Genomic DNA, 11,029 nt, shown 5'->3' with positions numbered 1-11,029 from the left:
TAATCGTCGTACTTCTTATAATCATCGTCGTCGTCTTTGTAGTCGACGTCCTTCTTGTAGTCGTCCTTGTAATCGCCGTACTCGGTTCTCCTGTACTTGGCCACCGTGTTCCCGGTGTCCCTGCGGTCGACCGTGGCAGCAGCAGCGGTCGTGACCACGGTGAGGGCCGCAAGCACTGACAGAACCTTCATGGTTGCGGTTTGTTTAGAAACGATCGAAGTGCTTTGGGTAAAGGGAGTAGAATAGGGGGCAAGAGGATCTCTGGGAAGAGCAGTGATGTGAAGACTGAGGATGAGGATCGGCTTGGGAGGAAGGAATTGTGTCTCCTTTTAGCGCGTAACGACACAGTCTTTATACTCGAGAGGCCAGGGGAAGGTGGACCGTCAAACTTCCAGTCGAGACGTCTTCCAAGTGTCATCATCGGTAGGATGTCCAGCCATCGGGGGCTCATGTACCAACTGACACGAGAACCACTGCGTCTCACGATGCCATGTCTTGCCTTCGCTAACTTCGTGTTGAGATAGAGATGCATCGGAACTGGCTTTCATTGGCCTTGTTCGTTGAAGCTGCATACACGATATAGTAACGCGCCGTCATATGCGAGTCAGCGGAGAGGGCAAGCGATAATAGACCTGAACTGTACCACTGCATCCCCGGGCTTCCAAGCCCCTTACGGTGGCCTGAGTTGCTGGTTGTCTCGAGGGGCGAGTATGTGTTCCCATATGAAAGTAGGGGGTACTATCTTGGAGGAGCACTTGGCAGTGAGGAACTTGCAAAACCTTCTTCATATCCGTTGTCCCAGCCTCTTGATCTTCTTCCAATCGATATATACCATACTCACATCATGGAGGTGCCATGTACTGGACATTCAGCCAAAAGAACACATCATATTGACCTCCTTGACCTGATGGGCAAGCAGTTTTCACCAAAGTCTCTTCACCGCGTGAACTTCTTCCATCGTGTGTACTCCCGCCACCTTTACGCGTTGAGTGACGTTGGGAAGTAGGATTGTGGGACATTGTGCTCTCCCAGAAACTTGGATGTCTGGAGCCGTAGTGCCATACGATGGGAGGTTGGGACATGGGACAAGGAGCACCACCCAGCCGTTAGCTGGGACTCGGGACCTGCCCGGTGTACCCGACATCCCCGGATGCTGACGTTCGGAAACATCGGCCGCCTTTAATCCAGCCCGACTTGCAGGTTTCGCGTGGCCTGCGTGGTACAGTAGGTGGTTGTCAGGGTTCGTAACTTTAGTTCGGTCTCCTAAGCTATGCAGCCCCCTAGATGTTCGGTAACGGTTGGGGCTAGAGTATGTTGTGTTGGGCGGTGCCTGCCACCAGGCAGCACCTGTGTATATCTAGTCTCCATAGCTGCCCTAGAGCAGGGGATATTCTTCCTTCTATATATACATATACGTATTGTTAGTTAAATCCGTGCCCGTTACGTAACCGTAAAAACTACGGTCTGTTCAACAATTCCCGCCTAAAAATGAGTTTTGGCGTACTCGAGTTGGGGCTAGAGGTTCAAGCAATATGGTTACATAATCTCGGTGTAATCGGTGTACCAGTTTTATCTTGCGGAATCTCTGGCCGCAGGAGAATACGAAGCGTGGTGTTTCCGTTGCTTCGGGACCAGTGCTGATCTGCTGTGTTGCGCCTGGTGGCACTGCAGTCTCGAACGACAATCGAATGTCACTCCAACCATAATTAAGGCAATGGAAAAACGTATGACCTCGTGTAGCTCCGGGACGGAGCTGAACTTGACTTCTTTGCAATAAGGCGGACGTATGGCCCAAACAATCTTCGTGATGATGGATGGCACAAGGTATGACTTGGGAAAGAGCCGCAGGGCTTTGTCGTTTGAAGAGAGAGCCATGAGAAATCTCCAAAGAGGGAGACACACCGTTTGAGTTGTTTTATGAGTGATCGATGCCACCACTGTTTCTTTGCTGCTCCCTAATACTTTGGTAGGTAAACAATTGTCCTTATACTATGACCCATCGACGAGAAATGACCAGTAGCTTATGCGGCGTGAGATACGCACAGCATACAGCCTTAATAACTGAGAGGGCCTACAATGCTTTGATGTGGCCACGTGTAGAGACCTACTGCCTATCATTTACTTGATAATCTGCGAGTTTCTCATGAACCATGCGTAGCGAGAACTCTCTCCGGGTGCACCTCTTGGATTCATCCGAATCCTTATGCATCTCTGGAAACCAGGGCAAAGCACCTCCGCGTAACTGACAGCCAGAGCTTGATACCAGAAGGTCTTTTGCTTTTGCTCGGTTAAGTTCCCCCTTGCCCATGCCCCCAAGTCTGCACATGTGGTCTTTGTCCTTCTCCTTCACGGAAAGCATTGCTTTGCGTGGGCTTGTCCTTAACACTCGAGTCATAAGTTCAGCATGGTTTTGACTTCAGATTCGAAAACAAAGCCGTCCATGATACATAGTCAGTGCTCATCAAATTCTGACACGTCTAACATACCTACAAATCCAAAATCAGGGGTTGCCATAGGCACAGAGCTTAGAGAGGTATGCCCTGTCTACCTGGGTATCCAAGTATTGGTTCCCTGCTTTTCATGAGTGTTGCTCTGTTCCTTTTACCCTTGCTTGGGGTGCAAATTATGGTCGTTATGTGCATCTAAGCTTGGGGGGGCTGGTTTGGCCCTCGTCGATGATCGAAACGACCTCTCATGAGCACTTCCTGAAACCAAGCAGAAACCTTGTACTGACGCTGGTGATGGACGTCCATTAGATCTCAGATGGACTATGGTTTTTCTGTACTCTGACCTGGGTAGGCCCTCCACCACTCCTTGGAGGTCAACATACTGCGACATCAACGATTTCGTTCCCGAAACATCTCCCTACAGTTCTGCACCTGTCCTATAGGGAGAATGTACACCCCGTATGCGACTGGGAATCCGAACCACGACTACTGTCCACTGTCCAGGTTTCGGAAACATCTTTGCCATTCTGCTGTGGTTCTACCCGCCAGGTCCATCAAGATACTCGCGTTCACCGGGGCCAGAAGTCAGAACACCATCTTGGAATGAGATGGAATGAGAGATAGTCAGATGGATTCCTTCCATCGACAGCTGAATTGCCGAGGTAGAATCGTGGCAGTGGTGCAAGACCCACGGGGGTATATTAGACCCTGAGAGCTGCCATCCGACGTTATCATGTTGAGTAAAGAATAGAAGAGAAAGCCCCGGCTGAATCGAGACTAGATGAAGAGAAATAGGGGGGAAAGAGGGGAAATATTAGAAACGAAGAATTGGAAACCAGACTACAGTGCGTGAGCAATAATTTCGGTATATTTTAAAGATCCAGTGATTTATTACTTGTGCAAGATAACATGGGTTTGCCCTGATAGAAAAGTGTTCCCTAAAAGCTTCGAAAGATTCTACTTTGGGTTATCCCGAAACTTTTGCTCACTTAGTGTAGGTGTGTTTGCCATGCCCGTGGGGAAAACCTGGGGCCCAGTTCTGCTGGCCGCTGTCACTGACTGGACAGTTCAGGTCATCGCAGATGGATTCAGGGGAACATTCATGCATGGCTTGAGTCGAGCAGACTGCTTGGTCGCCCAGGCAGGTGCAAGAGTCCCCGGGTAGGCCCGACTCCCGAGCCATGAACTTCGAGTCCCCATCGCTCCGCAAAGAGCCCCCGAACCGACGCCGGTGCCAGGGTTTCATTATGGAATCGACGAGCAGAGAGACCCCCTTCCTTGCACGTGTCTCGGGCCCAAGAGAAGGGATAGCCTAACCAGGTTCATCCCCTTGTCCCAGACGTACGCCCTCTAAGCGAGACAATCGCATGATGCACCTCGTCATTACCTCGGCGGTCGGGGGGGTGAAAACAGGGGTCAAGGCGCTTGCCATGGCTTCGGCGCCGAAATCACTACTGCATTCAGCACTGCACGGACGATGCTCATTCATATTCAAGCCGAGACCGTTGTGGCGATTCATGGTTTGTCAGTAGGACCCGATTCTTGTAAATGAGAGAGGAGGCTGACTCCGTTGCCAAGATGACGATGAGATATGGACTGTAGATCGGGATGACTAAGGTAAAAAGTGATTACTGGTTCTACTCGGTACCTACCTTAACTTCTTACTGGTACTCCGCACGCTGTACACAGTACGGGGAGTGGTGTTTCGAAGGCTGTGGTGGTGTTACGTTGCGGACGTCTACATGTTCGTACCTCTCAACCGTACGGAGCACCTTCTAATTCGACGTGCCCTTCTCCTGCATCCAGTGCGACCTCGGATTGATGGTGCTGATGTGAGGAGTGGCAGGGAGCGAGGACGGAGTAGATGGTAGTACAGGGGATATAACCCCTTCGTTCGGCCAATTGAGAGACCAACAGTGCAACCCCAAAGTCCTTCCCCAGTTCATCCTCGCAATGGAGAATGGCACGCGACCGGTGAGTGAGCTTATTTCGCAGAGGCCGTCCAAGATCTCCTCCCTCGATATGATTATTAGGCCTTGATGATGTGATTGTTTGAGTGGGCCGCGTTAGGCCATGCCTCCGAGAGGACCTTCGACAGATCTGAACTGATGATTTGTAATTAATTCGTAGTGGTCGTACAATGTTAGTCTTTTTACCTAGTCTTCGCGAGGTCCACAACGGACACGTCTCGGTTAATTTGGGGGCATCGCCAGCGACTATGGGGACTCCGAAAGCCTGCGGAGCTGTCTAGCGTCTCGAGTACGACCGAGTATTGGCCCATTGGACCCGGCCATGCATGATGGGGAGGGAGTTGAGATGCAGCGGCCGAGATGCGGCGGCGGGTAGATGAGACTCATGAGAGTCCCGCACGTATTTGTACAACGTAGTGTACAATAGGTACTGACGGCAAGTGAACGGCGGCAATCTCCGGCATTATTAACACAAATTCGATTTCTTCTTCTTCTTTTTTTGCGCCGACTTCCTTTTGGTTTGCTAGACTATTCGAAACTACAAAGATCGGAGAATAGAGGAGACGGTCCGTGCGTCCTACTAACGCCAAGTCGATGATACGTTGTATCTACCGGTCGTTGGTCGATCCTTATGTTAAACCGACGCAGACCATAATGATGAATGTCTTTTTAAGCTTCTCTACCGAATGTTTTCGCTTCATGCCCACAGAGAAAACGTGGTCTTCAGGAATGCAATAAGAGACATTGAACCTCAGGCGTCTCAGACTCACGTGGGTGGTCTCGGATGGACACGCGGCGGTGAAGAAAAGGGCTGCGTACCATGCGTCTACCGAGGCCCTTCGGATCCTTCAGATTGCTGAGATGTGAGCCCATCGCGGCGGCATGACTCGGGCATAGCCGCGCCGGTGACGAAAAACATCGTGGGTTCGTTGAACGGTGCAGGCAACGATGGGGCACAAAATACTACCTACCAGGTCGAACAAGGTCGTGTCGACGAGATCGAAACCGCCGAACCGTCTTTTGGAACTTTAAGTGCGGCCAAAGCGCTTCTTTGTGACTCGGCTGTATATCCGGCGCGAGTTCGGACTCGCCTACCCATACCATAAAAGGCAATATGATAGGCTCGAACCTACAATGCAAGGGGCATGGCGTTTTGTTGCCGTCCGAAAGTTCTACGGTACATACGATTACAATACCTATCATCATCAAAATTTCGCTCAATTGCGGCCTCTGGCGAGCGAGCGAGTTCGGCGGCGCTGCATGGCTTACATAATGGGACATGGCGGCCTAAATGTAGTGGGGAGTATGAGGCGCGAGTGTGGCCGTGGCAACGGGTCATATGTGAAGTTCCGAAAGGATACACGAAAAAAAGAAGACGGGGGAAAATCAGAGCTAAACCCCGGAGAAAGAAAGAAAGAAAAAGGCATGGGCATGTGATCGAGTCATCACCTGAATCTAGCCAGCACGATCAGGCTAGGAGATGACTGTCAATCAAAGATGAAGCAGTGTCAAGTTCTGGACGATGGGACAAAGGCCGCAGCCCAAACATCCACGATATGATGCCGCAGAGAAGGAAGTCGAAATTAAGTTACGAAGTGCGAAGTACCTTGTAGACTGGTGACCATCGGTCATCTCGGCCTTACTTCCAGATCTACAAAGTATTCTTCGTAGGTGCCCACGCCGCTCTTCGGGCGAAATGTGCCGCTGACACTAGACAAGGTTGTTAGCCACTGAGATTGCCGGGAGGGAGGTTCTCCTCCATAATGGGCCAGGATGCGGCGCGTGGCGTCGCCAAGCCATGGGAAGGAGCCACTGACGACTCGGCTTTTCGACTCGATTCGTACGTACCTATGGTACCTTTCTCGGTATTGTTCACATGAATAAGGTAGGGCCGGATTTGTCTGTAGAACATCCTCCTCGCTTTCTTACGAATATGTATCCATACATCCTCCGTATTATCACCAATTACCGTGTACTTTGTGCAAATACTGCTACCCTCTTAGTAGTATCTGATACGTATTGATCCTTTAATCCAGATGCACTGCAATCCTCCTCCTTCCTCCTGGGATTTCACAGTAACATAGATACTATGTTTTCCATCATCCTCAAGCCATCCAGTTAACCTGAGGCATGACCGGTCAGTAGAAGTCTTCTCTGGCTGCCGCTGTCAGTCGTTCGTTCCACTTCCGCGCTAGGTCCATTGTCTACCTTATGAAACCAAGCATCTGGAGATGTCACTTCGTCTCCGCAAAGGCCCTCGTGCTCTTCCGGCCACGACCCCAGATATCATGGCCTGATCCATCTGGCGTGCCGAGGCGCACCGACCGAGTCAGCCAAGTCGTTGACAAGTTAACACGTCCCCCACGCCGTAGAAGTCCGCGGTTATGCGTGTCCCACTCGCGGTTTAAGCTTCATGAAGGACTCGCCCCTCGAATCCGGGGCTCCGGACAATGTAAGACCCGGGAGTGAACAAGGCCGACTGCCCCTTGTATACAATGGAAGCGAGTGACCAAGATTCGCCGAACATCACGCCTACTTTATGTGTTTGCATGTAACAAACCACGTCTGGGACCATAACGAGAGAAGAACAAGCGAGGCGGTCGTGGTCACAGGGTCACAGGGTCACAGGGTCCAATTCTGGTAGCAGCCAAGACCGACAAACGGGAGCAGAAAACAGAACCGGGCGGGAGAATTCGCCGTTGTCTCGCCGTCGCGTGGCGTGTGGCGCCGAATGGGCGCTATGGTCTCATAATGGCTGGTGTAATCTTTTCTTCGTGTTATTTTTCGGTCCCAATTACTTCGTACTATGCAAAAAAGGGTGCAAGAGGAAAAAGGGAAGGACAAAAACCGACAACTAAAAAGGAAAAGGAAAGGAACAAATCAAGGCGTATGCTCGGCCTCACTAAGATGTGGAGGTGGCCCCTGCGGCCCTGGCGGTGGCATGGATCCTTCCCCGGCTTGTTGCGCCAGGCAGATTGGGGAAAAGGAGAGTGCCTTGGTCTACTTATCGGCCCGTTTTCAATTCTCTTCGTTTCGTGGCAGCACACTGTAATAAGGTAAGTTTCTGGAGCTACCCCAACGAACTCCAAACCAACCCGCAACTTTCAACCCGCAACCCGCATCGCCTCCACTCCGGCGGCGGTTGGATGGACCCGGGATCCTAATAAGCCGGGGTACAGTTTTAGCCCTGCAAAGTTCGAAGTACCGAGCAAGAAAGAAACTTAGTAGACGCGAGATGTGAGGCTTGAGCCATGAGACGCGAGAACAGGAAGAGGATAGGTATCCGTACATACAACGTACCTTAAGGTAGGGAGTCATGGTGTAATTTACATAACCCCTGGCCGATAAAAGGGCCGTTGCACCATTTGTGCCTTCCTGCATATCACGATCGTCGCTCTGACGTTTATTATACCCGTCCCCGTTTCCTTCTTCCCCCCTCTTGCCTTTTTTCTTCTTCTTTTCTCTCTTCGTCTTCGTCCCTTGGTTCTTGTCCACACCTCCTCTATCTCGGGTCTCTCACTCCTTACTCGACGACCTTGAACTAACGAAGGACTTTTTTCCTTTCCCTTCCACCTTCAGACCAATTCCCCCTCGGATAGCTCCTTGAAGGGAAGAAGAGAAGAACGAAAACAAGGCAAACATGTCTTTGACAGAGAAGGAGACGATCGCCGCCGAGGGCACCGAGCGCATCATCGCCCTCCAGGCTGCCCAGGATGTTGAGCGCATCGAAGCTCCCGTCACCTGGAAGGCCTACCTCATGTGCGCCTTCGCCGCCTTTGGAGGTATCTTCTTCGGCTACGACTCGGGTTACATCAACGGCGTGCTCGGTTCTCAGATCTTTATCCAGGCCGTCGAAGGTGCCGACGCGACTTCCATGAGCGACTCGAACCAGTCGCTCATCGTCTCCATGCTCTCTCTCGGTACTTTCATCGGTGCCATCATTGCCGGCGACGTCGCCGACTGGATCGGCCGCAAGTGGACCGTCATTCTGGGCTGCTTCATCTACATGGTCGGTGTGGTTATTCAGATGATCACCGACGGGGGCGCTTCCCTGGGCCTCATCACCTCCGGCCGTGCCATCGCCGGCCTTGGTGTTGGTTTCGAGTCGGCCATTGTCATTCTGTACATGTCGGAGATTGTACGTAATTGGCCCATTCTCCTCCCCTAATTCTTTCCTCCGGCCCCCCTTTCTCCCTTTTCCCCTTTGGGGGGGGCGGCCCTTCGACTGACCAGCCGACTAACTTTCGTCCTCTTTAGTGCCCGCGTAAGGTCCGTGGTGCCCTGGTCGCCGGTTACCAATTCTGCATCACCATCGGTCTCCTGCTGGCCTCTGTCGTCGTCTACGCCACCAGGGACAGGACCGACACCGGCGCGTACCGCATTCCCATCGCCATTCAGTTCCCCTGGGCTCTCATCCTCGGCGGTGGTCTCCTCCTCCTCCCGGATTCGCCTCGTTATTTCGTCAAGAAGGGCAGGGTCGCCAAGGCGGCTGAAGCGCTCTCCCGCGTTCGTGGCCAGCCCAAGGATTCGGAGTACATTCAAGCCGAGCTTGCCGAGATCGTCGCCAACGAGGAGTATGAGCGTGCTCTCGTGCCGTCCACCACCTGGGCTGGTAGCTGGATGAACTGCTTCCGCGGCAGCCTTTGGAAGTCCAACTCGAACCTCCGCAAGACCATCCTCGGTACCTCTCTGCAGATGATGCAGCAATGGTAAGTTGTCGGCCCGCCTAATCAACCCGTGCATCGCATTTTCTTCTCTCGATTTCGCAGTGGGCTGACTCTTAACCTCTCCCCCAGGACTGGTGTCAACTTCATCTTCTACTACTCGACTCCTTTCCTTCAGTCGACCGGCGCCATCGAGGACGAGTTCCTTACGTCCCTCATCTTCACCCTGGTCAACGTCTTGTCGACTCCCCTCTCGTTCTGGACTGTCGAGCGCTTCGGTCGCCGGACCATCCTGATTATCGGCGCATTCGGCATGTTGGTGTGCCAGTTCATCGTTGCCATCGTCGGTGTCACCGTCGGCTTCAACCACACCCACCCGGACCCCTCGTCGGATGACCCGAATGCCCGCATGGCCAACAACATTTCGGCCGTCAACGCGCAGATCGCCTTCATCGCCATCTTCATCTTCTTCTTCGCCTCCACCTGGGGTCCCGGCGCGTGGATCGTCATCGGCGAGATCTTCCCGCTGCCCATTCGTTCGCGTGGTGTCGCTCTCTCCACCGCGTCCAACTGGCTCTGGAACACCATCATCGCCCTCATCACCCCTTACATGGTCGGCACTAACCGTGGCAACATGAGGTCGTCCGTCTTCTTCGTCTGGGGCGGCCTGTGCACGTGCGCCTTCGTCTACTCGTACTTCCTCGTCCCGGAGACCAAGGGTCTGTCGCTAGAGCAGGTCGACAGGATGATGGAGGAGACTTCCCCTCGCACGTCGGCGAAGTGGAAGCCGCACACCACTTTCGCGGGCGAGAGGGCTCACGATGGTGTCTTGGAGCACAAGGTGGAGAATAACGGGGCCGCTGACTCTGCCGCCTAAGCCCAAGGCAATTGGAGTTTCGGAACCTTGGAAAGTGCCATTGGTGAGGAAGGAAATGAAGTTGGTATAGGCGGGCCATGTGATGACGATAGCGAAATAGGGACCGTCCGGTGGTCTCCTTATGGGCACAACGTTTGAACTTATACCCGACATCTATGTTTTCATGAAGCGGTTGGTACCTGTATAGGTTGGGGCTGTGGATTTTCTTTGATAGTAATCAGTATATAGAGCCATCGCTTCTTCCTTACCATTTCAATGGCTTGCGCTATTCATAGGCTGTTGTCGAACGCATGGGACCTGACGATGATTGTGACATCCTTTCGTACCGTGACGACACGCACGGAGATCACGAGACGAATAAAGAGAGAGATATGTAGACCCGGTCGTTGCCTTATTGGCCACCTAATGTTACCGGAGTTCACCCGAAGAGGTTGTTAATTAGTAAGCTTCAGGCTTGGTGCGGTGCAAGACCGGTCTGAGACGGACCAAAAATCCTGTTTCCGTCGAGACTTCTTTCCTTGGCGGTGCTCTCCCACCTCTTTCTCACTGACGACATGGCCGTTGCCTTGAAGCGGACGCAAATACGAGTATACCGTACCAACAGTATCCGTACACCTGAATATGACGGAGTATTTATTATTTATTAGTAAGGTCTTGGGTTGCGTCTGGGATATATGATGTGCCAGACCAACGCCCTCCCCCACCCCACCCACACCCTTTTCATTCTTCAGCGGAGAACCATCAAAATAAGTTGGCGCGCTCTTCGACCTGCGTACCTTGCTAACAGAATTGTCTCACAGGCTCATATTGCCACCTATTTGATGGGGGTTGTCCTTGTTAAAGAGCGAACACCAGATCGGCCAAGGTTAATACAAGGCAAGGCGACTGAGAGCCCCTACTTCGTACTCGGTAGTTTCCCATAGACACGTCCAATCCAGTCTCTCTCTACCTTACAAACGATGTCCTTTGGTTCGCAATCGACTTTAATTGGATGTCCCAAGTTCTTCAGTACCTTATTCTGGAGATCACATGGTGTCAATGCTGGCGAATCACGACCGGGTTTCGTCACCT

General features: G+C 52.3%; 5 protein-coding genes across 5 annotated transcripts; 3 read left to right on the top strand and 2 right to left on the bottom strand.

The window, feature by feature from the left end:
- Positions 1-1,875, bottom strand: SODALDRAFT_376706 (hypothetical protein; the record flags this gene model as incomplete). Its single annotated transcript, XM_028614839.1, has 8 exons — positions 1-302; positions 390-552; positions 675-769; positions 842-860; positions 927-1,212; positions 1,297-1,330; positions 1,565-1,656; positions 1,725-1,875. Coding segments are annotated over 8 exons (1,140 nt in total), but the record flags the coding sequence as incomplete, so codon positions are not given.
- Positions 1,876-2,020: 145 nt separating this feature from the next.
- On the bottom strand, positions 2,021-2,560 carry SODALDRAFT_330698 (hypothetical protein). Its single transcript, XM_028611265.1, has one exon. It carries the CDS (start codon positions 2,357-2,359, stop codon positions 2,105-2,107), a length of 255 nt encoding a protein of 84 aa, XP_028468783.1. The 5' UTR covers positions 2,360-2,560; the 3' UTR covers positions 2,021-2,104.
- An 823-nt stretch (positions 2,561-3,383) lies between these two features.
- On the top strand, positions 3,384-4,551 carry SODALDRAFT_376704 (hypothetical protein; the record flags this gene model as incomplete). The annotated part of the gene is made up of 8 exons (XM_028614838.1): positions 3,384-3,592; positions 3,641-3,788; positions 3,861-3,967; positions 4,026-4,045; positions 4,137-4,191; positions 4,254-4,279; positions 4,365-4,425; positions 4,505-4,551. The coding sequence occupies exons 1-8, from the start codon at positions 3,457-3,459 to the stop codon at positions 4,549-4,551; spliced, it is 600 nt and encodes a 199-aa protein (XP_028468782.1). The 5' UTR covers positions 3,384-3,456.
- A 407-nt stretch (positions 4,552-4,958) lies between these two features.
- On the top strand, positions 4,959-7,581 carry SODALDRAFT_376702 (hypothetical protein; the record flags this gene model as incomplete). The annotated part of the gene is made up of 10 exons (XM_028614837.1): positions 4,959-5,215; positions 5,279-5,470; positions 5,559-5,733; positions 5,924-5,993; positions 6,145-6,257; positions 6,589-6,773; positions 6,875-6,958; positions 7,038-7,177; positions 7,280-7,407; positions 7,479-7,581. The coding sequence occupies exons 1-10, from the start codon at positions 5,104-5,106 to the stop codon at positions 7,579-7,581; spliced, it is 1,302 nt and encodes a 433-aa protein (XP_028468781.1). The 5' UTR covers positions 4,959-5,103.
- A 476-nt stretch (positions 7,582-8,057) lies between these two features.
- Positions 8,058-9,958, top strand: SODALDRAFT_322214 (high-affinity glucose transporter SNF3; the record flags this gene model as incomplete). Its single annotated transcript, XM_028609697.1, has 3 exons — positions 8,058-8,555; positions 8,675-9,126; positions 9,214-9,958. The coding sequence occupies 3 exons, from the start codon at positions 8,058-8,060 to the stop codon at positions 9,956-9,958; spliced, it is 1,695 nt and encodes a 564-aa protein (XP_028468780.1).
- Positions 9,959-11,029: the final 1,071 nt, after the last annotated feature.

Source organism: Sodiomyces alkalinus (assembly GCF_003711515.1).
Source record: "Sodiomyces alkalinus F11 unplaced genomic scaffold SODALscaffold_2, whole genome shotgun sequence".
Lineage (NCBI taxonomy): Eukaryota > Fungi > Ascomycota > Sordariomycetes > Glomerellales > Plectosphaerellaceae > Sodiomyces > Sodiomyces alkalinus.
This window is presented reverse-complemented; position numbering and strand designations above follow the sequence as displayed.

Coding starts and splice junctions, on each gene's coding strand:
- SODALDRAFT_330698 (XM_028611265.1), bottom strand. CDS start 2,359: ATGCTTTCCGTGAAGGAGAAGGACAAAGACCACATGTGCAGACTTGGG.